A 24,227-nucleotide genomic window follows, 5' to 3' on the forward strand; every position below is an offset into this window, starting at 1 on the left:
TTTTATTTTCCTTGACTGTAGAATTTTACTTAAAATAAAACATTTCATTTGGGTTATTATAGATACAAATAGTAGGCCAAGGGTGTCAAATATCTTTTTTATTAAGGCGGGGTTCAACCCTTTCAAAGATCTTGGCACCAAAGACTATTTGATTTGGATGTAGAATTTTAAATTAATTCGAGAAAATTAGGATATATCATAAAGTTTAAAAAATTTCAGAAAAAAATTTCGAAAATGGCGATAAAGAAACCACCGATGCTTATACTAGTTGTGACTTGTTTCTTACTATTCACAGTAAGGATTTTTTAATATTACTTTTTTTAGTTACGACTATATTTTGGCCTGCTATAGCATGCTATAGGGACATAAACAACATTTTCTGACCTTACTCAGCTTTTTATGAAAAAAATTAGTTTACACTCCTGCATGTGTGTTTACTTGTTTTCTTTTGGATTTCTGCGTCAATGTTGCAATGCAAGTAGAAAAATTATTCAATTTGTTGCACATTTTTAATGGGCCCTGAGTTCATTTTAACCATTTCCCGATTGGTCTATTTTTGTCTAATATAGATTGACTGCGGTATGACTCTCCTCCACCGTACCCCATGCATCTAAAAACATTGACAAAATTTGTTCACAACTTTGATGTTAAAAAAAGTCAAGAAGTTTAAGCGTTCTAATGTCCGCAATTTTTAAGTTATTTGAATAAAAAACCATAGGGGGGGGGGAGGGGGGATGGACCCCCCCCCTCTAAATGATCCACTATAGTTTCATTAGAAGTAAATATTTCTATTTACTGATTGAAGGATTCATATCTCTAATTGGACAATGAGATAGATAGAAAGATAGATGTTACTGCCATACTATTTCTATTGGTTCATAATATAGACAACAAACACATGACTTAACCCTGATTATTATATTATATTATTATATTATATTATTACTTAATTAATTTATTACAATATTTTAGGGTTATGGCGTTTTCCAGAGGTACTACAGTGTTAAGTACATTTCTCCGGGTTCGTGTTTTTGGGCAAACCACGGAAAACAACCATTAGGTGACAGTCAAAAATTTAATTTCTTTTTTAAATTCTTAATGCATATTATCAAGGAAAGATCCTTAATGTAAAGCACTTTTGGTAATCTATTTCTAATGAAAAATGGTTTATGTAAATATGTAAAAACAAGTTTGAACCCCACAATGGGTTAATATTTTGAAGAAGATGTGTTCTTGGTTTGCACAACATCAGATTCTACTCCTCATTTTGGAAATAGTTTATTCCTTGCACACACCAATGAGGTAGTAGCATAGATTAATTAACAATACAGAACCTGACTTAAATTAATTTGAGTTGTGTCTTAAATCCGCCAAAAACCGGTTTCGATTGAGCGCCGGCTTAAATCTTGAAACATTGAATGCAATTTCAAATTTAAGACGCGACTTAAATTCTTTAAATTCGGCCTCTGATTTTGTCTTTTCAAGATTTAGGGGGTTATTATTCTCAATAACCCTGAGGCAGAGGTCCAAATGAGTTACTTTTGCCTCAGGGTTATTGTGAACGAAAAACCACTAAATCTTGAAAGGAACATCTATAGTATTCTATCTGTATTGTTAATTAATCTATGATTACATTTCACAGACTTTTAAATAGAGGTAGTAGGTACCCAAAGACATCATCCTGGATTACCCAGGCCAGAAGGCTTTCATATGTTTGAATATAATTGCGTTTTAACAATCTTAAAACTTGCAGAGTTGCACAAATATCCTTTTAACCTTTTTAACCAGGGGGACGATTTGATACCATTTTGAAGTTTTGTGGCGAACTCTGCGATCTTTCAAAGGAGATCAAAACACTTCCTGGAGATTTAATGGGAACTGTTACAGCTAAGGTAACTAAATAATGTGAACTATTACAGCTAGGGTAACAAAGTAATGGGAACTAGTACAGCTAAGGTAACTAAATAATGGGAACTGTTACAGCTAAGGTAACTAAATAATGTGAACTATTACAGCTAAGGTAACTAAATTATGGGAACTGTTACAGCTAAGGTAACTAAATAATGGGAACTGTTACAGCTGAGGTGACTAAAGTATGGAAACTATTGGAAATAAGGTTACTAATTAACATAAACTGTTACAGCTAAGGTAACTAAATAATGTGAGCTGTTACAGCTAAGGTAACTAAATAATGGGAACTGTTACAGCTAAGGTAACTAAATAACATGAATTGTTACAGCTAAGGTAACTAAATAATGTGAACTGTTGCAGCTAAGGTAACTAAAAAACATGAACTTTTACAGCTAAGGTAACTAAATAATGGGAACTGTTACAGTTAAGGTAACTAAATAACATGAACTGTTACAGCTAAGGTAACTAAATATCATGAACTGTTACAGCTAAGGTAACTAATTTATAGGAACTGTTACAGCCAAGGTAACAGAATGGGAAGTTTACAGGTAAGGTAACTAAAAAATGAAAACTGTTAACGCAAAGATAACTAATGAACATGAACTGTTACAGCAAAGGTAACTGAAGAATGCCAACTGCTTTATCTAGGTTTCTAATAATTAGGATCTGCCATACCCCTCGGATACTCCCCCCAACTGGGGCTCATGGATTTATTACCCCCTTTTATATCCCTGTAAATACATAAACATGGGAAACACGTTAGATTTTCTCCAACCCTATACTGCGGAGAAACCCGTTATCATGTTTCCTCCCAGCGCTGACCCATGGATCCTAGACAGGCAGGGTCAGAAACCATTATCTCAAGTTGACCCATGGATCCTAGACAGGTAGGGTCAGAAACCATTATCTCAAGCTGACCCATGGATTCTAGACAGGTAGGGTCAGAAACCATTATCTCAAGTTGACCCATGGATTCTAGACAGGTAGGGTCAGAAACCGTTATCTCAAGTTGACCCATGGATCCTAGACAGGCAGGGTCAGAAACCATTATCTCAATCTGACCCATGGATTCTAGACAGGTAGGGTCAGAAACCATTATCTCAAGCTAATCCATGGATCCTAGACAAGTAGGGTCAGAAACCATTATCTCAAGTTGACCCATGGATCCTAGACAGGTAGGGTCTGAAACCATTATCTCAAGTTGACCCATGGATCCTAGAAAGGCAGGTCAGAAACCATTATCTCAAGTTGAACCATGGATCCTAGACAGGTAGGGTCTGAAACCATTATCTCAAGTTGACCCATGGATCCTAGAAAGGCAGGGTCAGAAACCATTATCTCAAGTTGACCCATGGATCCTAGACAGGCAGGGTCAGAAACCATTATCTCAACAGCAGGGGAAGGGTAACTCTTGCAACTTCGAGGGGCGAGGAGCTCAGTTTTTATCAAGCCAAGCTCCAAGATAGTGCTCTTCAGCATTTGGGTCTTCCCAGGGAGTATGGAATAGAAGGGAGATATAACTGACGCGGTTCGCCTTACCATATGATTATACATGCTTTGCAGACGTGTACTCCATTTGTATAAGAAATATTCAGAATAGGTTATTGTATACGCGGTAAATATACATCAGACAAATATTTCTTATTCACATGGAGTACCGTCGCATGTATAATCATATGGTAGGGCGAACTGCTTCAGTTATATCTCCCTTCTATTCCTCACTCCCTGGGTCTTCCTCTTATTCGGGTGGACACTATAATATATTAACATCGTCATAATAATTATTTCATAAGTTTCATTAGTTTAAGTGTTAATATTTGGTTTGCTTGTATTAATTTTACCGTGTTTTGTAAATCTTACGTAGTTGAGCTATGTGAGAGAGAGTTTTATTTACCACGCTTATCTTGACCATAGAGAGCAGTAGAGGCAAGTCAACACACAAGGAGTTGTTAAAGATTTAAAACAAATTAAGTTTTTCTTCTTTCATTTATATCTTGCCATTATTACAGTGACTTGCTAAATATTACATTGTTACCCTCTAAGGGTGAGACTGCAAAGACGACTGTAGCCAATTTAGTCAGTCTTTTTCATTACATGTATTGCTTCCTGTAAGCTTGCTTCTAAGCCACATCCTGAAATACAAATATCAATCACCATATATCTTTCATTTTAGGCAGTTATTCATGTCTCAGCCCTTTCTGGGTAACACCTGAATCATATACATTTTATTACCAATTAATCAGTTCATAATTATCTAAATTACCATTTTTCCAGGTTGATTGTGATGCAATATTTGCTAGTGAGGAAATTGACAAACCCAGTGGGCACAAAGCCATGCAGTGGGAAATGATTCCTAAACATATTCAGGTGAGAACCAAAATTCTGCAGACCCTATTTTCTTTCTGCTTGAATTGTAATTTGTTTAATTGTGCTTTCGTTATTTCACAAACATTTAGTGATTCAAAACTATTTTTCCAAAATGCAATTGTCATAATTTTACAAAAATATTCCTCATTTTGACCATCCATATTTAGGAGGAGTTCACTCACTATGGAAAAGTGTCTGTAAAATCTTGGTTTATTGGTAAGAGTATTTGTGCACATTTCGAAGAAATATATCATTGTGTTCGACCAGAAATATATCATTGTGTTCGACCAGAAATATATCATAATTGTGTTCGACCAGAAATATAGCATTGTGTACAACCAATGAAAATTGACAAAAGATATAATAGTTCTATAAAAATCTTGTAGCTTATGGTGGTGTCACATGAAGCTGTCACATATCTTTAAAGACTTTTATTAAAGCTGAAAAAAAACTTTTTAGAATAGCGAAAAGGTTTTCAGTTTATCAGGGCTGAAAGGAACATTAAGTGTAATTTTAAGTAACCCTCATGGGCAGCCGAAGTACATTCGAATTTCAGAGCCGGGTCAACCATTCCGGTTCCAGTTTGTGCTGTATCTAGCTCTATGGACAGGACTAGCCAGTGCATTTAGGTTGACACGGTCAGACTTTATGCTTCATATAGGCTGAATTTACTTTTACTAAAGGGGCAGATTTGCGTGCCGTCCATGCGAAAATGGCTTTGCTCTATTTCCAACGGTAAACCCTGACATCTTCTGATTAATGTGTGGAACTACTGTTGTTTTTCTATGTTCAAAAGTGTTTAATTCTGATAATTCCTGTATGGTTTCCTGCACACAGAAATATGCACACAAGTCACTTTTCTCTAGAGAAACCACAATTAAGAATAATTAGTTTTCAAAATTAAAAACAGTGATATCTAATTCATACTTGATCAGAAAAAGCTTTTAGAGTATCGTTGTAAATCGGTCGTTTTCATCTTTGCATTAAGGGTTTCTTGTAATTAAACTTACTGTCAGTGAACAAGCTTTTTATGGTGTTTTTTATCTTAATTAAGTTTTACAAAATTCTTTAAATATTCATATGATATCAGATAAAAATATTTTGACATTTCTATATATCTTGTTGTTTATTTTCTTCTTGTTCGTACATCTTACGGCTAATTTAAAAAAAAAAAATTTTGCATATTCCTACAGTACAACACTCTACAAGGAAGAACTATGTTAAGAGGATCTTGCGTTTTTTCTGAACTCTGTATTAAATTGAGCTGAGCTGGTTTGCTTTCCTTATTTCTGAACACTGTATTGTGTGTACATGTGTTATATTACCCAGCAACTCATTTTCTAGAATATTTTACTTAGGGTAAAATAAATAGAGGGGGGGGGCATCTCCTAGCCCCCTCTCTAATGTTGTCTCCTTTGGCAATCAGAAAAATTGACAGTTTAAAGCTTGACATCAGAGATTCCCTTCCATTTTCTTTCCTGTTAGATTTTCTTTTGTCTTCTTGTTTATTGTTTCTACTCTTTGAGGCCTCTCCAAATAGGTCTTTTGACATCAAGTTGTGGAGCAGGAAGGAGAGAGACAAGAAAGTTTGTAGGAGGAAGGGTTTAAGGGATTGCGCATTGTTTTCCTTTGTGTTAAAGTCTTTTAGACTAAGGGGAATTTTAAGGAAACCCATAACTGCACCGCGTAAGCAAAATGGGTGGTTGTAAGCCTTAAAACCCCATAAGGATGAATATTCCACAGCAGTCTAGTCCTCACAGCTGGCCGAGAAAAAAACTGGTATTGTTGTGCTTGGCTTGTATACCCATTAGGGGTTATACTCCTTATTTCAGCTGAACCAGGCTGAAGATGGAGTTCTTGTTTTATTTACATATTATTATATTATTATTATATTACATTTGCTACTCCCCTGTAGGACATGTGCAACTAAGCGCAGAGCTCCCTCAAATTGTGAAGCCGGGAAATCTATAAGAGAGGTCCATATTCTTCCCAAAGCTGTAAGCAACTGGCTTTTTATGATGTAACTTTTACTTAAAATATCATTTCCCACAGCGTATGATAAAAATAAAGTTTTGTACTGTCAAGATAAAAGAATTGTCTTTTTTTAAATTTAAATTTGTAATTTTTATTTACAAAAATTTTTTCTACAGAAGAAACACATCAAGGAGGGACACAAAACGTTGGAGTGTATACTAAACCAGAAGTTCAAAGATATGGTGAGTTCCCTCAGAAAAAAAAAAAAAAAAAACTAAAACTATATAGTGCGACAAATATTGAATATTGTTACTGTTGGCACAATAACCCTGAGGCAGACGTCCGAAGGAATTATGTCTTGTACTTCAATACTGCCTGCAGAAAGACGACATCTAGCATCTTATCTGTTATCGTTAATAAATCTATGATTATAGCAATGAACAAATTTTAAGTTTAAATTGAACCATGAATAAATAGAAATACATTAAAATAACTTTTAAAAGTGTCATTCAATTGTGGGTAAAACTAACTCTAAATAAAAATCCTAAAAAACTTAAATCATCTTTATGTAGTTGACGCATTTTTGGGTGGAACCCCTCTTGATAACTATGAATCTGGGAGTAAGCTGGTTAACCAGGTAATATCCTAGCAAAAATATATACAGCTTACAAAATTCGGAATCAATTTTCAAAAACGGGTCGACCTAAAGTATTGCATAGCTTTTGCCTGCTTACCGGAAAAAGATACAGTGATAGTCTAAATGAGCCGGAATAATGTAAATTGATTGATCTTCATAGTCGTCTTTGACCTTAGAAATAGTTTGCGGCATTCAGCATTGGTAACCTGATTTTAGCAATATATTTTTAGGAAACATTTATCACAGAAAAACCCTAATCCTGGCATCCACAAAATATTGTGGTCTTTCATTTTTGTGATTATACAATTACCGGAGATATGAATGATTTCGTCCAGAATGAGACATTTTCATACTTATACTTTATTAGACAAAATTAGCCTAATAGGGATAGGGTTAATAAATAAGTGTCTAATTTTTTAAGGATTGGATGGGGTTAATTGGGCGCTACGACATCTGCTCTAATTCCATTTGCTCTATGGCCATTTGCTCTAGTTCCATTTGCTCTATTAACTATTTGCTCTATAGATCATAGATCACGACATTTGCTCTATATGTCATCTCCTCTATACGTCAATTGATCTATGACATAACACGTCATTTGCTCTATAAACATTTTTATGACTGTGATGGTCCAATTTCTCTACTCAACATTAGCTCTATGAGTAAATCGTCAATTGTTCTATAAACATATTTTACAAATATCTCAGCTCAGGCAAGTTTAGAATATCTTTACCATCTATGAAGTATTACCCACGGCAGAACAATTCTGCCTTCTTTATTCAAGACATCTCCAGTACTGTAGGCACCCTGTTGGTTTAGAGTAGAATAAATATAGTTTTCACCACATATGAGATTTTGTTTACCCCTCTTATTATTAAGCAGTCACTCTGTCATGATGAACTTTGAAGATCTAATTAAAACTGGAATTTGCGAATTTTCCAACAAAAAAATTCACGCATTTCATAGTCAAGTTATGCTCAGGAATTCTAATAAAAGCTATTTTATAATGTATTTTTATGTTATAGAGCAAATGACGTGTTTAGTCATAGAGCATATGAGGTATAGAGCAGATTGAATATAGAGCATATGACTTGATTGATCGAATGGAACTAGAGCAAATGGAATTAGAGCAAATGTCGTAGCGCCATTAATTGTTTTCTGTGCAATGTACATTGTACTAACTGTGATTTAAAGGTCCCACGCTCTGAATAAAGAATCGATGAGAATTTTGCCAATTAATTCTTAAAAACCAATGCTAACAATAAGTGTTTTATGGTGCTAAAATGTACATGTAAAGGGCTACAGAAAAGCATAAGTGAGTTAGAACTGTGAAATCTAAGACAAAAGCGTTGCGACACTTCAAAGTCAACCCTTTTCTTAAAAATTGATGAGACTGTTTATAATACAGTTTACCCCACAGATTTTGAGTCATCGAAGAATTTTTGAAATGTCGTCTTGACAATTTTTCAATGTGTTTTACACTATTATACAGGGTGTCCCAAAAAACATGGGAATTCAGTGACGAATTGGATATTGTCTTTGTTATGAATTAGCAGTGTCTATAATGTCTCTGCAAGATGAACAGTGAAGACCAAGTTTACTCTGTTTGTATATATACTGCAATTTTCTTGTTTTACTAAGTACAATCGTTTGCAGTCAAAACATAAACAAACAAAATGTAAACATAGCAGACGAAACTCTTACAGATTACAACTTTCTCAGAAGGTATCACTGTACTAAATCAAAGAATTTGTTAGAACAAAAATATTCAGAAACTTTGATCAAAAGAATAAGAAATATCTAAATAAAGATTTTAGCAATTGTATCACCAAAAATACATTTAATAATCGTGTTTTAAAATTGTTGTTAAATACAATTTCAAAAGACATTGTTAAAAATGGTAAGTTTGATTTTTATTGAGTTATAGAATTTAATGTTCAGAGCATATTTTAAAGATGAATGAATAAAATGAATCAATAGGATTTTAGAATTTTAGATTTTAGAGTGTAGATTAATTAACAATTCAGATACTACACTATATGTCGTCTTTTCAATATTTAGGGGTTTTTCAAGCACAACAATCCTGAGGCAGAGGCCCAAAGGAATCATGCGTTTTCCGCGTTGTATTATACAAGACAGAGAGAGAGCTGGGCTTCTTTGGGCTTATGCCTCAGGGTTATTGTGAACGAAAAACCCCTAAATATTAAAAAGACGACATCTAGTGTTCTATCTGTATTGGTATTTAATTTATGGTTTAGAGTCTCAGCCAAATAGATGTGAAGAATAAATCTGTCCTTGTAATTGGAACTCAGAATCCATGGGTTGAAGCAATAGTGCTCACTAAGTAGGAAAAAAAAGTTAATTTTCTAAATTTACATTATAGTTTCATGTTTTAAAACGACTCATACCGAAGAATATAGGACCCATCATGACAATTTACAGAGTTTCATTATTTCAATCGAATTATGAATAATTCAATTGAATTTAAAATCAATTATTTAAATATTACAACCTATATTTTTCGAATTAAATGGTATAGTTGATATTTCATAATATCTTACTTTCTTTATACATAATTTACTTTAAGCGACAATTATTTAGCTGCTAGGTGTCTCTTATCTGAAGACTATTATTAGGAATCCAGGTCTAGTAATGACTCTAGAGTATGGAATGTTTAAAAGTGAATATCCAAAACTCGAGTTTGTTACACCAGCAGTTTTCAGGTTTCTATCTTAATTTTTTTTTCAAATCTCATGTTTTTTTTTGAAATATCCCTTTTCTTAAAGTTTTGATATAGAAAATAGGATAATTTAGGAAATATGCAAAAGATTAGAAATTTCTAAACTATGTTTTCAGTTCAAACCAATTATAATTGTAATTATCGGTACCAGTGCATGGATCCATTACATTTTGATGCGGATTCAGATCAAGGAGGATGGTTCAACCAAGTCCACCAAGGGAGAGGATGCATGGCTTCCATGAGCCCCGCGAAATGGCCTCCCGAGCCTCCTGATATGCTGGTAATTCGAAAAAAGCTTGCTAGCAATTAAAACTTAAATAAAAAAGTCGTCTTCATTATATTGATGTATGAAAAGATATATTTTGATTTTTGGTTGGTTAAGCCATAAAAGGTAAATAAAAAAAGTAAAGTTAATTGGGGATCAAAATCTGGGGCAAAGAGACAAAATGGCAGAGGCTTAGGGGCATAGGAAGTGGCACGGAAATGGTTCTGCCAGGCTTGGAGGTCAATCTGTGTATCAGGAGACTCTGTAGGTCATTTCGCAGGGCTCATGGCGGCTCTGCACCCCCTCCCTCGTCCACCTCACCATATTATAAAACATGCTTAAGAAAGGGTACTCCATTTGGAAAATAGATTTGTTTAAAGTCGTCTTCTTACTTTTTAATTGTGTTTTAGTTTACTAAAATAAATAAAACTGATGTTCTTTAATTTTAGTAAAATTACCTCAGTCTACACATTTTTTGCATCCACATAAATGTCTTTGTTTGTTGTTATTTTGTTTACTTTTCTTCCTGTGATGTATACCATGGCCTATTTTAAATACAAGTACTCGGCGTGTGTACATCAGACATTCATAAAGGTCATTGTATACATTCCCTAGCAACCAAGGGACGTCTAAAGGACGTCATAAGGACGTCATCGATTAGCAATGCATCGTCCATAGACGTCATCTTTTTGGTGTTGGGGAAGTTGTAAGGACTTAAAACGTAAACTTTTTATGTCCTCACGAACCTGGCCTAAACCAACCTTAGGGGACTGGTCATGTTTCAACCAGTTAGTTAATCCGACATAACCTGACCAATCTTGACCAAATCCAGCTAAGTGGATTGGTCAGATTAAGACCAGTAAGAGAACAGGTAGGTAACCCAACCTTTTCTGACCTAACCTGACCTAACCTGACCTAAGGGGATTAGTCATATTTTTATGTAACCTGACCAAATCTAACCAAAGTGGATTGGTCAAGTTAAGACCAGTATAAGACCAGTTAGGTAATTTGACCAAACCCTGACTAAGGGGATTGGTCAATGATTATGTTTCGACCAGTTAGGTAATCTAACGTAACCAGACAAATCATAACCAAATCCAATCTTGGTGGACTGATCAGGTTAAGACCAGTAGGAGACCAGTTAGGTTACCTAACCTAACCTGACATATCTCAACCTAAGGGGACTGGTCATGAACTGACCAGTTAGGTAACCCAAACTAACCTGACCTATCTCAACCTAAGTGGACTGGTCATGTACAGACCAGTTAGTTAATCCTACATAACCTGATCAATTCCGACCAAATCCAAGTGGACTGGTCAGGTTAAAATCAGTATGAGACCGGTTAGATAACCCGACCTAACCCAACCTAAACTGACATATCCCGACCTCAGGGGACTGGTCATGTTCTGACCATTATGGTAATGTAATATGTAACACGACCTAACCTGACCTAACTTAACCTAGAGGACTGGTCATGTTCCGAACAGTTAGGTAATCCAACATAACCACAACCAACCCTGACCTACCTCAACCTAATGGGACTGGTCGTGTTAAGTCGCTGGTTGCCAAGGTTATACTGCAAGAAAAGTAGGCTGAATAACGCAACCCAAGACACTCTTTCCCAAATGGAGTACCATATGTTTAGCATTCACAGAGAGGAAGGGAATCCCCTGACACCATGAGCCTCTGCTATGCATGCATGAGCCTTAAAGATTTGCTAGGCAGTCCAAAGCTCCGCCATGCAGTATAAGAGCCTCCGCTTTACAGTAAATGAGCCTCTGCTATCCAGTTTCCTTAAATCTCTTGGTTTTACATGTAGTAGAGAATTTTTGGTATTTTTTTTCAAAGTAGTGGAATAAAAAGTTTTCCAGAGATCAGAAGCATTGATCAATTATTATAAATAGTGAATTATTATGAAGTTTAGAAACTTCAAACATTTTTTACCCAAAAAAGTAAATATTTAGAGAAACAATCTTTAAGTAAATTAGATAGATAGATAGATAACGTTTATTGCTAAAATACATGTATCTGTATACAGAACGAGTTTACACTTACAAATTGATGATTATATTAACAGTACAAGTATAAAGCAATTAGGTGGAAAATTGCTCTTGTCTGTTTTGATTATTTTTTTCACCTAATTTCAATAATGATAACAACACATTTCAATTAAATAGATTTAAGAAGAACTATTAGAGATCAGGGTGCGATTTTATCTTATGCAAAATTTATTTGATGTTTTCTAATATTTTATTTAAGTGATACTTTTTAAAAAAAAATTTCAAATTAAGATAATCGATATCTTAACATTCACAAATAATTTTAATCTAAAAAACTTTGGAAAAAACGTTTCTTAAATCAAAGATGAAAACATAATAGACTAAGTTCAATTCAGAAATGAATTTCCAAATAGCCTCCTTACTGCACAAGAAATGTTTTATTGTATAACATAAATCTTATAAACCACTTTATGAGTCAATATAAGTTACAAATTATGACAATCAATAAACAACATTAATCTTAAATAAAATTATTGTGCCACTATGTTGAAAACAAAAACAAAATCTATATTACATGTAAAAAACAAGAGTTATAAGTAAGCTATGCTATATAGCGGAGGCTTGTATACTGCATAGCGGAGGCTCTTACTGCATGAGAGGGAAGGCTCGGTCTGCCTAGAAAATCTGGAGGCTCATGTCTGCATGGCGGAGGCTCATGACGTCCAGGAGGGTTCCCTACCTTGCATAGAACAGGTAGCATAGAAAAATCATTGATGGGGACTGCCCTGCAAAAGTGGCCTAAAAAGGGATTTACGCTGGTTGACGTCAATGATCCTTCAATGCCACCTGTTCTGTGTTATAGCATGTAATAATCATAAGATCTACAACATTGGGTTGTAATAAATTATAAAACCAGAGTTTGTGCCAAAGGAGCTCAAATCCTTTAAAAAAAATTTTTTTTTGGCATAATAAGTGCCCATTCCTGGACACACTCTATTATTTCTAAAAAACTTTTTAAAAACTGATTTCTTGTCTTAAGCTCAGATTTTTTCATCCCTTATTATCCAATAGTGCAAATCTTTGACATTTAATACTAGACTATGAATTATGTTAAATCAACTAGTTTGCATTTGAAATTTTAAAGGTTTGTACATAGATAAAGATAGATTGCGCATAAGATGACATTTTTCATCTTGAAAGATATACATGTACAGAGATGTTTTAAAGATATTCCTGTTATATAGATTAACTAGGTCGGTTGTGAACATTGGCTGTTTTTATGTCATTGAGTACTTGTGGTGTACATGAGTTCTGTAGAGAGAAATGTAAGCTAGTTTAGTCCTTCTCATGTCCTTCTTCAGTTCTCGTCAATATGATATATTGCTCAGTGAAATATTGTTGTTCAAATAGTTCCATTCCCGGAGTTATTTTACACTCTATTATGAAATCCATTAAAACACCAAACCACCCCGCTTATCATTAAAGTACAATTTGACCCCTAGAAGTATGAGTTCGCGGACTGTACAATTCTTGGTGATTTTGCTTACATAAGCTATCTATGTTTATTTTTTTATCTATGGGTTTGTACCACCGGCAAAAACATAGACCGGGAATAAGAAAATTTGAGTTTGTGACAAGAACTCAGCTCCTTTATAACCATTCTAATAATATGTTTAGAGAAAGATATAGAAAAGGAGAACTTCCCCTTTTTGATATAATAATATCATACTCTTCATTAGAACACGCTGGGTTAGGTTAGACTTTAAGTTTTTTTTTTAATTTTTAATGAAGATAGAATACTACATGTCTTTTCAAGATTTATGGGGTTTTCGTTCACAATAAGGAATTACGCGTTTGCCGCATTGAATTACAAGTCAGAGAGAGCTTTTACCTCAGGTTTTTTGTGAACAAAACCCCCTAAATCCTGAATAGAGACCATCAAGTGTTCTATCTGTATTGTTATTTAATCTATGGTTACAGGTGTTCTATCTGTATTGTTAATTAATCTATGGTTTCAAGTGTTCTATCTGTATTGTTAATTAATCTATGGTTTCAAGTGTTGTATCTGTTTTGTTGATTAATCTATGGTTTCAAATGTTCTTTCTGTATTGTTAATTAATCTATGGTTTCAAGTGTTCTATCTGTATTGTTAATTAATCTATGGTTTCAAGTGTTCTATATGTATTGTTAATTAATCTATGGTTTCAAGTGTTGTATCTGTATTGTTATTTAATCAATGGTTTCAAATGTTCTTTCTGTATTGTTAATTAATCTATGGTTTCAAGGGACTCTTTATTTGTAGAGTGACAAATTCGAATCACAACAGTGTTCTTAAAACCTTTGTCTGATCAAAACTAAATTACCTTTTTGAAATTTCAATATTTTTATTTGTGTCTGCAATTGTGAGAAAAATGTCAGAATCAAACACTTTCAAGTTAGAAAACGACGATATCTTCCACTTAATTGATCAGACAAAGCTTATAAATGTACCATTTGGAATTGGAAGTGCCCATCTTTAGTCTTTTTTTTTAAAGCAAGTGACAGAAACATCCACGTTTTCTATCAGAACAAAATGCTACTTTGCAACTGAGGTTTCTCTTTTAAAAGTGACTTTCAACTTTATGCAGCAGAAACAAGGAAGAAAAGAATGATATACAAATTAAGATAATAACTGTTAAAGATTGAAGATCAAAGATTTAAGGGGAATTGGGCAAGTAACCCTTTAGCTGGGAAGTTATTTGAAATTATGTTGACAGACGCTTAATATTTTTGCCATATAATATCAGTGCTATTCAAAAAGAATAGGAATGATTTTGCACCTGCGTTTTGAGAAATACCGATAAATATGCTATAATTTAAAGATTTGTGTCTATTATATCTCTTGAAATGTTCACAGAATATACATAAGCTGTTATAAGCTGTCTGGGTCAAGGTTGTATAATAAGACAGGTTACTCTCGATGAGCTCCAATGTACGGAAAATGCCGTCTCCTCAGCTAGATAGATTAAACCTAATATGACGTCACTTTCCCCTCTATAATCAGTGACTTCATATTGGGGTTTTATCTATCTATCTTAGGTGACGTACATTGAAAAGCATCAAGAGAGACCAACCTTATTATGCAACCTTAGTCGGCATCATCCTACTGAAACATGTGTGGCAATGATTTATTAAAATATGGAAAGGGTATCACAGATACCGTATCAGGAGGACAGAAACAAAAAAAAATACAAGAGCTTCTTTTGACAACCATCAAAGGAATTTTCCCCGTTTTCCTTAATTTCAGAAAGATGAGAATCATAATGAGGGGTCGTGTAGACCACACACCCCCTCACCCCTATTAAAAGGGAACAAGAATTGGAATGTGTTGATAAGACAGGATCATAGGAGCCTCAGATGGTCAACTAAACCTGCACCTTGCCCCCACTCCGTACCAATCTTTCCCTAGCTGCCCTGGCCCAATGTTCAATTGACTGACCAACCCCCCAATCCAACTTCCCCTGTTCCCTTGGAGAAATGACCCATCAGATCAGATAGGGGAGAGAGATGGTTTGCCAGGATATAAAAGGAGACCTAACAAAGAATATCTTCAGTTGCGACGAAGCCTCCTAGAAAGAGTGCAGAGGAACAGAGTACAGAAGCCAAGAGTCACAGAGTCCAGCAAAGCGATCCCCAATTCAAGAGGGGCAAGAGTCCAGCGCCAAGGGTCCAGAGACTTTAAATCTACGAGTCCCAGATCCAGTGTCCTCAATCCTCTTTAAGTAGAATTGTAAATCAGGTTTCCCTTTAATCTCGTTTTAATGCAATTTAATCTTAATACAGCATTTGTTACTTTAATAGTTGCAGAGATTAAAACACACTGACTCTTTTGTTCTTTTATAAGATTTGATTTTAGCCAACTGTACTAGATACGTCCATACAGTACATTGAATAAAAAGAGTTGTGTCAAGCATTATTTATATTCTAAAAATTGTTCTCTACAGAATGACAAGAAGTAAAACGTATTCATTGACCTTTTTGTATGAGTTCATGATGTACAATTTTCAGCTTTACAGTCTGCACAAGCAATCTAGGATTATTTACTATCTGAAAGAAAAATCAAATAATACCTTTTTGTATTCCAGTTCTTTAAGAACACTGTATTCTTTGAAATATGTTTTGTAACATTCTTTTGCAAAATTCCTTTATAAATTTTGATTTAATATTGTTTGGTAATATGGTTTTGTAACTGTTTTGTGATATTGTATTGTTATATTGTTGTATTGTTTGTAATATTGCTTTGTAATATTGTATTGTAATATTTTTTTAATATATTTTTAACATTGTTCTTTTTAGTTCTTTTTATATTATTTTGTAATGTTTTTTTGTAATATAGTTCTGTAATTTTTTCAAAAATATATTGTCGTGAGACTTTAACTTTAACAATAAAGAGAAAATTCTGTTCAAAAATGTTATGTTACGTCCTGTCAAAATAATAGTATTATATGCATAGAGAATAGAATATATATTAGAGGGGAATTTACTCAAAGAAAGTGTAAAACGACCATTTTGTTGTACTGTTTCCATACTGCAGGTGTACTTCACATATTTATGCTATATAACCTGTTGGGCCCTGGAATATCATTTAATAGAAAATCTATAACGAATATTAAAAGAAAACCAAATTATGAAATAGGCTGGTTTCATAATTGACCAATGATCATTTCACATAGACTCTATGCCTTTCACTTTACAAACGATGATTTTCCGTTATAACTATAAATCAAATGATGTTTTTATTCACCTAATTCATTATAAAGTTTATTTAACAGTTTAAAAAATTCGAAATTGAAATGGATAGTCTAGGGAACATACTGTATTAATGTACTCTACTGCATATAATTTGTGAACATTTACATGATTTGTACACTTTGAACTCCCTTTCAGGCTAAAAGAGACAGAAAAAATTCATATCGAGGGATTTTATAAATTCCCCTCTAATATATATTCTATTCTCTTTGATTATAGGTAATTTTTAAAATATTGTGTATCTTCTAGTCTTAATGGTTTTTTAGATATGAATAAGAAATTATTCTAAAGCACAATATTTAAAAGTTGTATTGATTGTTTTAAGGACGTTATGGAGATGCTCTAAATCCATGGGGGGATATTTTAACTGTTGCAAGAGTCAGCTGTGTCTCAAAACCTGATGCGAAGGTAGAATAAAAGTATTTTTAAAAATGGTTCAAGCAGTTTTTAAGTATTCCTATATTAATAACAAACCCTTTTACTATCAATCTTAACGTGAAAAAATGCAATTTAAGAGATTCTTGTATGTCTTAAAAACTTAATCTAGAATTTTGTTTTTTTATAAATTATTTATTAAATATCGGAGATAATCATTAACTTTAATAATCAAAAAGTTAAAGATGAATAGTACTATAATGGGCCTATTCGTATTAAAAAAATTACTGTGTGCTATATGGGTTTAGACTTTACTTTAGAAATGTATGTTGCAAAAGGTTTTTCAAGTTTAACTGATATCTTTGAATTTACTTTTACTGATACTAACTATATAATCTTGATATTATTTTCATTACTCATAGATAAATTAACAATAACAGATAGGATACTAGATCTTTTCAAGATTTAGGGGTTTTCGTTCACAATAACCCGAAGGCAGAGGCCCAAAGGAGTTACACGCAGCATGCTCTCTCTCTGTCTTGTAATTCTGTAACTCCTTTTGGCTTCTACCTCAGGGTTATTGTGAACAAAAAACCCCTGATCTTGAAAAGACGACATCTATTGTTCTATCTGTATTTTCATTAAGTATTACTTTAATAGTTAATTATTGGAGTCCCAACTGCAGGATTAGACAGGATAGAGTTTAATGCTCACAGGTTAGATTTCATAAATGTTTGGGACTTTCCCAATCATAAGTTCCCAACAGCATTTTCATAAATACAAAATCCCAAGAGACAACTTCTCATGTGCCCGTCAGGACATTTGGAGGAAAATGTACGCTAGATTCTGACGTGTGTATTTTGCGTAGTCAACTACACTGATCATTGTTCTTACCAGGTGCAGAACGTGGAAAAGGGATATGAAAATAAACCAACATTTCGTGGGGGTGGGGGGGGGGGGTTAGGGGGGCCCTGTACAAATTGTTCAGAGGTGCACTTTTTCTTTTGAATAGATATATATGAAACTAAGAGAAATCCAAAATATTTTTTATTTTTGACCATTTTTTCCGGTGCCGTCGGAAAAAACGTGATTTTTTGGCCGTTTTTGAACTTTATTGATTTTGTTTCTTAAAACTTTTATAAAATCCAAAGTTTTTGACTGAGAATAATGTTTTATATCATTTTGGAAATCCCAGATAATGGTTTAAAAGATACCACCAACTTTTACTGAATATTTTGAAAAATCATAGACTTATAAGCAGTTTTAGCCCCAAAATTATTGATTTTATTGATGCGCGCTTGCAGCTCACTAACATACCCTGAGAACTGAACAAAAAAAATTAATTTTTATTTTCATTTTCTATATTTTATACTTATTCTAAAATGTCATTACTTTTTGAAATACCTTCAAAANCGACTATTACGCCAAAAAACGGATACCAATTTGATCACTTTCAAGTGCGTAGCAGCTTTATTCATAAAACACCACAGCTGGAGACTCCAACGACAGCATATTTTAACCCAGTTTCCTAGAGTTTCAAAATACGTTTTAAGAACATGAAACCCGAACTCTGCCAAACCCGGGTTTCAGGAAACCGGGTATCGTAGCGAGTTTTATAATTTTCTTAAGTTTTGCACTCTGACGGGCTCATGTGCACTCTTTTCAACTTCCCAACTGCACTTTCTAATTGGAAATATTGCTCTAATTGGAAGTATTGGTCGCTTGAACGTGGTACCACGTGCAGTACTTCAAGCAAGTAGTTCCAAGTGGTAATATCCCAAATGTTTCAGACAAAAATTACTAACTTACCAAATGTATAAATTTCAAGTTTTAAACATCCCAAATTAACTTTTTTCAAAACTTCCTGAGTGACAACTTCCCATTTACTATTACTGCATGGATACACAAAAACATAGAAACAAAGAGAAGCTGTCGATTAATAAAGCTTCATTTATTCACCTGTAATTCAAAGCATGTAAACCATTAAAACTGTAATAAAAAGTGGTCTTGCTTATATTGATTTAATCGCCTACCACCGTACCATAATCTTACAAATAGAGCATAAACTGTTCCTCTTCAAACCCAAGTTATTGTAAAAAAAAGTATTCCTTTTCAAGAAAGCTATATAACTAATACCTATAGCAGCTTAAATGAAACCTACTATTTAGCATAAAGGATGCTTAAAAGGAGAGACCGGCTAGATAACATATTTGAACTGAGAGTGCAGTTTTATAGAGACAGACTTTAGGATTCATTTGATACCACTAAGACGTATTAATGGCATGTATACGAAAAGGTTGGCACAAATAAATGGGCAGAGAGACAGAATACCTTTAATCTGAGGTGTAGCAGGAATCAACGGAGAATCAGATATCATAGTTCCCCTGCAAGGTATTGACTCTGATAAAGAGGAGCAATAGAAGGTTTACAATTGCGCCCTCATGGACAAACTTGAACTGGGATTTGATGGCAGGGAGCCTGTACGAAGGAGAGGGTTGAACATGGTGAGGTGGAGGAAGGGCGAATTCTGATACTGCTTTCTCTATCTTGCCAAGAAGACCAGAGCTGGGAAGTTCAGGACTGTCCAAGGATGGTAAAAGCTGTACCATTATACAATGCACAGTACGGCATATTGAGCCTCGGAGACAAAGAATCCTGTGCCAGCTGAGTAGAACCATAGGAAGGTGAGAAACCCTGCAGTTTGAATCTGCAGCTCTGGCATGGAGATCTAAAGATATAAGCAAATCATCAAGCACTCAAGCATCTTGTTATTCAAATATGATAATAATAGTTAAATAATAAGTTACAATTTTTATTTTCAAACACGACACTATGTTTTTAAGGCTCAATGAGTGGACTTCTTCAAAAGAAAAAGTCATTTTTTTATGACTTTTTGACTGGGATTAAAAAGTCGACTTTTTTACAATTTTTTGTTCCAAGTTTGTGGACTAGTTCAAAACTGGGATCAAAAAGTCGACTTTTTTACTACTTTTTGCTCCAAGTTTGTGGTCTAGTTTTAAAAGTCAACTTTTATCTAAATCAGGCTAAAACGCAAGAACTTTGATGTCATCGTTGTAAAGAAGGTCTAAGGAACTTAACTCAGCCGGGACATTATCACTGTCCTTGGGCATTGTCACTTGAGGGTGTAGCTAGAAAAAGTCTCTATAACAGAATATTCGTCGCAAACTGTAGGGAAAAACAAACTTGGGGGGGGGGGGGTCACCAGTTTAGCTACGCTCAATAAGGATAAGTTTCAATGTCTTTAATTTATTAAACAACTTAAAAAATCTATATATTCTTAGCGAGAACAAGGGATGAAGCTATCTTATATTCTCTCCACCACGTACAGCTCTCCAGGAATCCTACGAATCATCTTCCGCCACATAATTGCAAAAATTTTACTAAGAAAATGATTCATGTCTTAGTGTTATCAAATGAATCCTAATTTTTCTTCTTTATAATCCTGCACTCTCGGTTCAAATATGTTACCTAGACAGTTTCTGAGTCTTTTTATTTAAAATAATGAACCTGATATTATTTTTCCCCCTTAGGGTATATGGACCGATTCTTTACCCTTACTTAGTGACCAACTGGAAACTGTTTTGGACATCAGCAGGTACTCTTTTAATTTATTTTAGCAATATATGTACATATGTATATATATTATATATTTATTTATGTAAAACATTTATAAAGAGACTAGTAATCAATAATTACCAATACATTTTATTCTATTCCATTCATTCTATTTTGAGAATTCTATTCATCTATTCATTTTATTCAGAGATATTTATTCATTAATTCATTTTATTCAGAGATATTTATTCATTAATTCATTTTTTTCAGAGACATTTATTCATCAGTTCATTTTATTCAGAGATATCTATTCATCAATTCATTTTATCAAGAGATATCTATTTGTCAATTCATTTTATCAAGAGATATCTATTTATCAATTCATTTTATCAAGAGATATCTATTTATCAATTCATTTTATTAAGAGATATCTATTTATCAATTCATTTTATCAAGAGATATCTATTTATCAATTCATTTTATCAAGAGATATCTATTTATCAATTCATTTTATCAAGAGATATCTATTTATCAATTCATTTTAGCAAGAGATATCTATTTATCAATTCAGTCGAAAATGAAGAAAAGTTTAGATTTTTTCAGATTTTTTTTAGGAAATTATAGACCGGCTGCTGATGAACAAGCTGTCTACCAACCTGTTTATATGTTCGAAAAAAATCTTCAATGATTTAAATCTTGATATAATTTTCTTGAATGTTTATTTACAAGATCGTTTTAACATAAGCAAATTAAGATCTTTTATTTAAAGGGACCGTAGGTGTTATTTTAACTGAACCTTTTTTATATTTCGTCTTTCTTAATCAGACAAGGGTGTAAAGGGAGAGACTGCCTGGCACGGTAGTTTAGCTGAGAGTGAAGTATTTGAGACCTATGAAACGTTTTTACGGTGTATAACTATTCAGCAAGAGCGCAAAGTAAATATTTAAAATCCTCCGCTGGGCAAACCTGCCACTGCACAATCTGCTAGGCAGGCATGCCGTACCACAACCAGTCGGGAAGGTTGTGGCTGCCACACCTACCTGGCTGGTTGTTCAATCCAGGAGGATTTTTATGATTGAATTTTCACCCTTGCTGAACAATTATACAGCGTATAAACGTCTCATAGGTCAAAAATGAATCCTGAAAAATTTCTCTACAATACTGCACTCTCAGCTCAACTACAATGTCTAGTCAGTCTCTCCCTTTAACAGGTATTGATTTGAATAGGACGTGTCACAATACAAATGGAGTCCCTTTAAATAAAATAAAACTAAATTAAATAAAATTTTTCAAATAATTGAATGTTTTTTATTTATGTAAGATTGAAAATATTAAATAATTTTTAATGTATATCTATATTTTGTTTTAATAAACACTTTCAGAAATGTATTTATGGAAGAAAGACAATAGCATTAGCTTTAATGACAGAAATTTGCTTTGTTTTGTTTTGATCTTCAAGGAACCTTAAATATTTATGCAAGTAGACTTCAGCTTATTGGTCAGGGTTGTATAATAAGGTTGGTTACTCTCGATGAAGGTGGTTGGTTGTGTGCAAGGTTACTCTCGAGTCTCGATGCGATCCAATGTACGGAACAGGTCGTCTCCTAAGATAGATTTTATTACGATTAAGATTTGATATTTATCTATTATAGGAGACGACATTTTCCGTACATTGGATCGCATCGAGAGTAACCTGACTTATTATAAAACCTTGCACACTGCAACAAACCACCTACAGGAAAGTTTTAGTCCTTAACTTATCTTTGCAACTCTCTTTTCTCTGGTTTGATCGGAGCCATTGAACCCCGGACCGATTTGCCTCATTTTATTTTAGGGAGCACTGCAAATTTGAAAAGTCGACTTTATTCACCATTTTATTTTGTTATTTTGGACAGCACTGTATAATTATGAGAAGTTGTCTTCATTTACCATATAATTATGGGAAGCACTGTATATTTACGAATAGTTGTCTTTATTTACCATTTTATTTTGGGGAGCACTGTATATTTCTGAGAAAAAAAATTGTCCCTGACAATGATAAAGTTCCCCCTGCAAATTCTAAAATGTCCCTTTTCTTGTTTTGTGACAACAACGTAAGTACTGTCAGCACGTTAGGGTCCCCAAGCAAGTTTGCTGTACTAAACCAATAACGTTAATAATCATTAAATTATTTCGCTCCTGAAATATCAACAATTAAAATAAATTTATCGATTATTTTTTGAACAAACAAATAAAGCCTTATTAATTACCTATTAAATGACGTTAAAATTAGGTCCATATCTCAAATATAAAAAATTAATCAAAAAAGAGCAACCGAAAAATCCGGAAATTTGTTGCGTAAACCGGAATTCCAGGAAAATTCCGGATCAAATGGAAACCGGAATGTTTACGGTTTACGTGACGTAATCCGAAACTTTTGCGGTTTACGGAATGGAAACCGTAAAATTTCCAGTTTTCATTTCGTAAAAACAAAAAACATTGTTAAATGCAACAAAAACATTGTTAAATACAACAAAAACATTGTTAAATACAACAAAAACATTGTTAAATACAACAACAAACATTGTAAATACAACAAAAACATTGTTAAATACAACAAAAAACAAGGTTAAATACAACAAGAAACAATGTTAAATACAACAAGAAACATTGTTAAATACAACAATAAACAATGTTAAATACAACAAAAAAAATGTTAAATACAACAAAAAGCATTGTTAAATACAACAAAAAGCATTGTTAAATACAACAAAAAACATTGTTCAATACAACAACAAACATTGTAAATACAACAACAAACATTGTAAATACAACGAAAAACATTATTAAATACAACAAACATTGTTAAATACAACAAGAATATTGTGCCAAAGAAGAGTTATAGTTGCAAGCATATGCTCCAAACAAGAGAAGCCTGGTTAAATTTAAGGACAAAATGCTCAAGGGTTTGTATGAATATATATACAATATACATATATTATAAGAATAACATTTTTTTCTTTCTATATGAATTTTTGGCGAATTATAAAGTTTTCGTGCATATAAATGTTATTTTTTGGTTCAATCAAAATTTGAGGCAAATCGGTCAAGGGGTTTCAGTGTTATTATCGGACATCCTATCAAATAGACAAACAAACAGAGATTACATCTTTATATATATAAATAAATATTCTTTGCTTGACTTTTTCTTTGTTTGTTTGTATTGCTGATAATTGACTGAACGGATCGTGCTCTATTATTTGTGTTACCTCACAAGACCCCAGGGAGTTTATGGAACATCAAAATTGAAAAAAATAGTTGTTTTGTTTTAAAAATCGCCAATTCCAAAAGCAAAATCCGCCAAAATTTGACAATTTTTTTAAACAACAGTTAAAAGCTAAAGTTATTTACAGGAAAGAGGGCGCAGAGCGCCCTAAACGTCTAGTATATAAAAACATAATTATGAATAATGTATACCAAAGAGTTAGTTTTGTCAATTGATAATAAAAATTAAAAAGTTTTTTTTAGAAAAATTGCTTTTAAAACGGACCAGGCAAAATTTTAATGTTTATTTTAAATTTCAGCATTGTTTAGGTTTAAAGTAGCAATAGGAA

At 33.4% G+C, this 24,227-nt stretch overlaps 1 protein-coding gene across 1 annotated transcript; it reads left to right on the forward strand.

Annotated features, from left to right (window-relative positions):
- Nucleotides 1–223: 223 nt before the first annotated feature.
- Nucleotides 224–21,931, forward strand: LOC111703704 (uncharacterized). The gene is made up of 14 exons (XM_023475733.1): nt 224–294; nt 973–1,060; nt 1,789–1,892; nt 4,186–4,278; nt 4,446–4,494; nt 6,429–6,494; nt 6,825–6,889; nt 9,148–9,233; nt 9,526–9,612; nt 13,573–13,649; nt 17,009–17,091; nt 17,719–17,774; nt 20,610–20,674; nt 21,249–21,931. The coding sequence occupies exons 1-14, from the start codon at nt 235–237 to the stop codon at nt 21,320–21,322; spliced, it is 1,053 nt and encodes a 350-aa protein (XP_023331501.1). The 5' UTR covers nt 224–234; the 3' UTR covers nt 21,323–21,931.
- The last annotated feature ends 2,296 nt before the right edge of the window (nt 21,932–24,227 follow it).

The sequence above is a fragment of the Eurytemora carolleeae genome, unplaced genomic scaffold (assembly GCF_000591075.1).
Source record: "Eurytemora carolleeae unplaced genomic scaffold, Eaff_2.0 scaffold453, whole genome shotgun sequence".
Taxonomy (NCBI): domain Eukaryota; kingdom Metazoa; phylum Arthropoda; class Copepoda; order Calanoida; family Temoridae; genus Eurytemora; species Eurytemora carolleeae.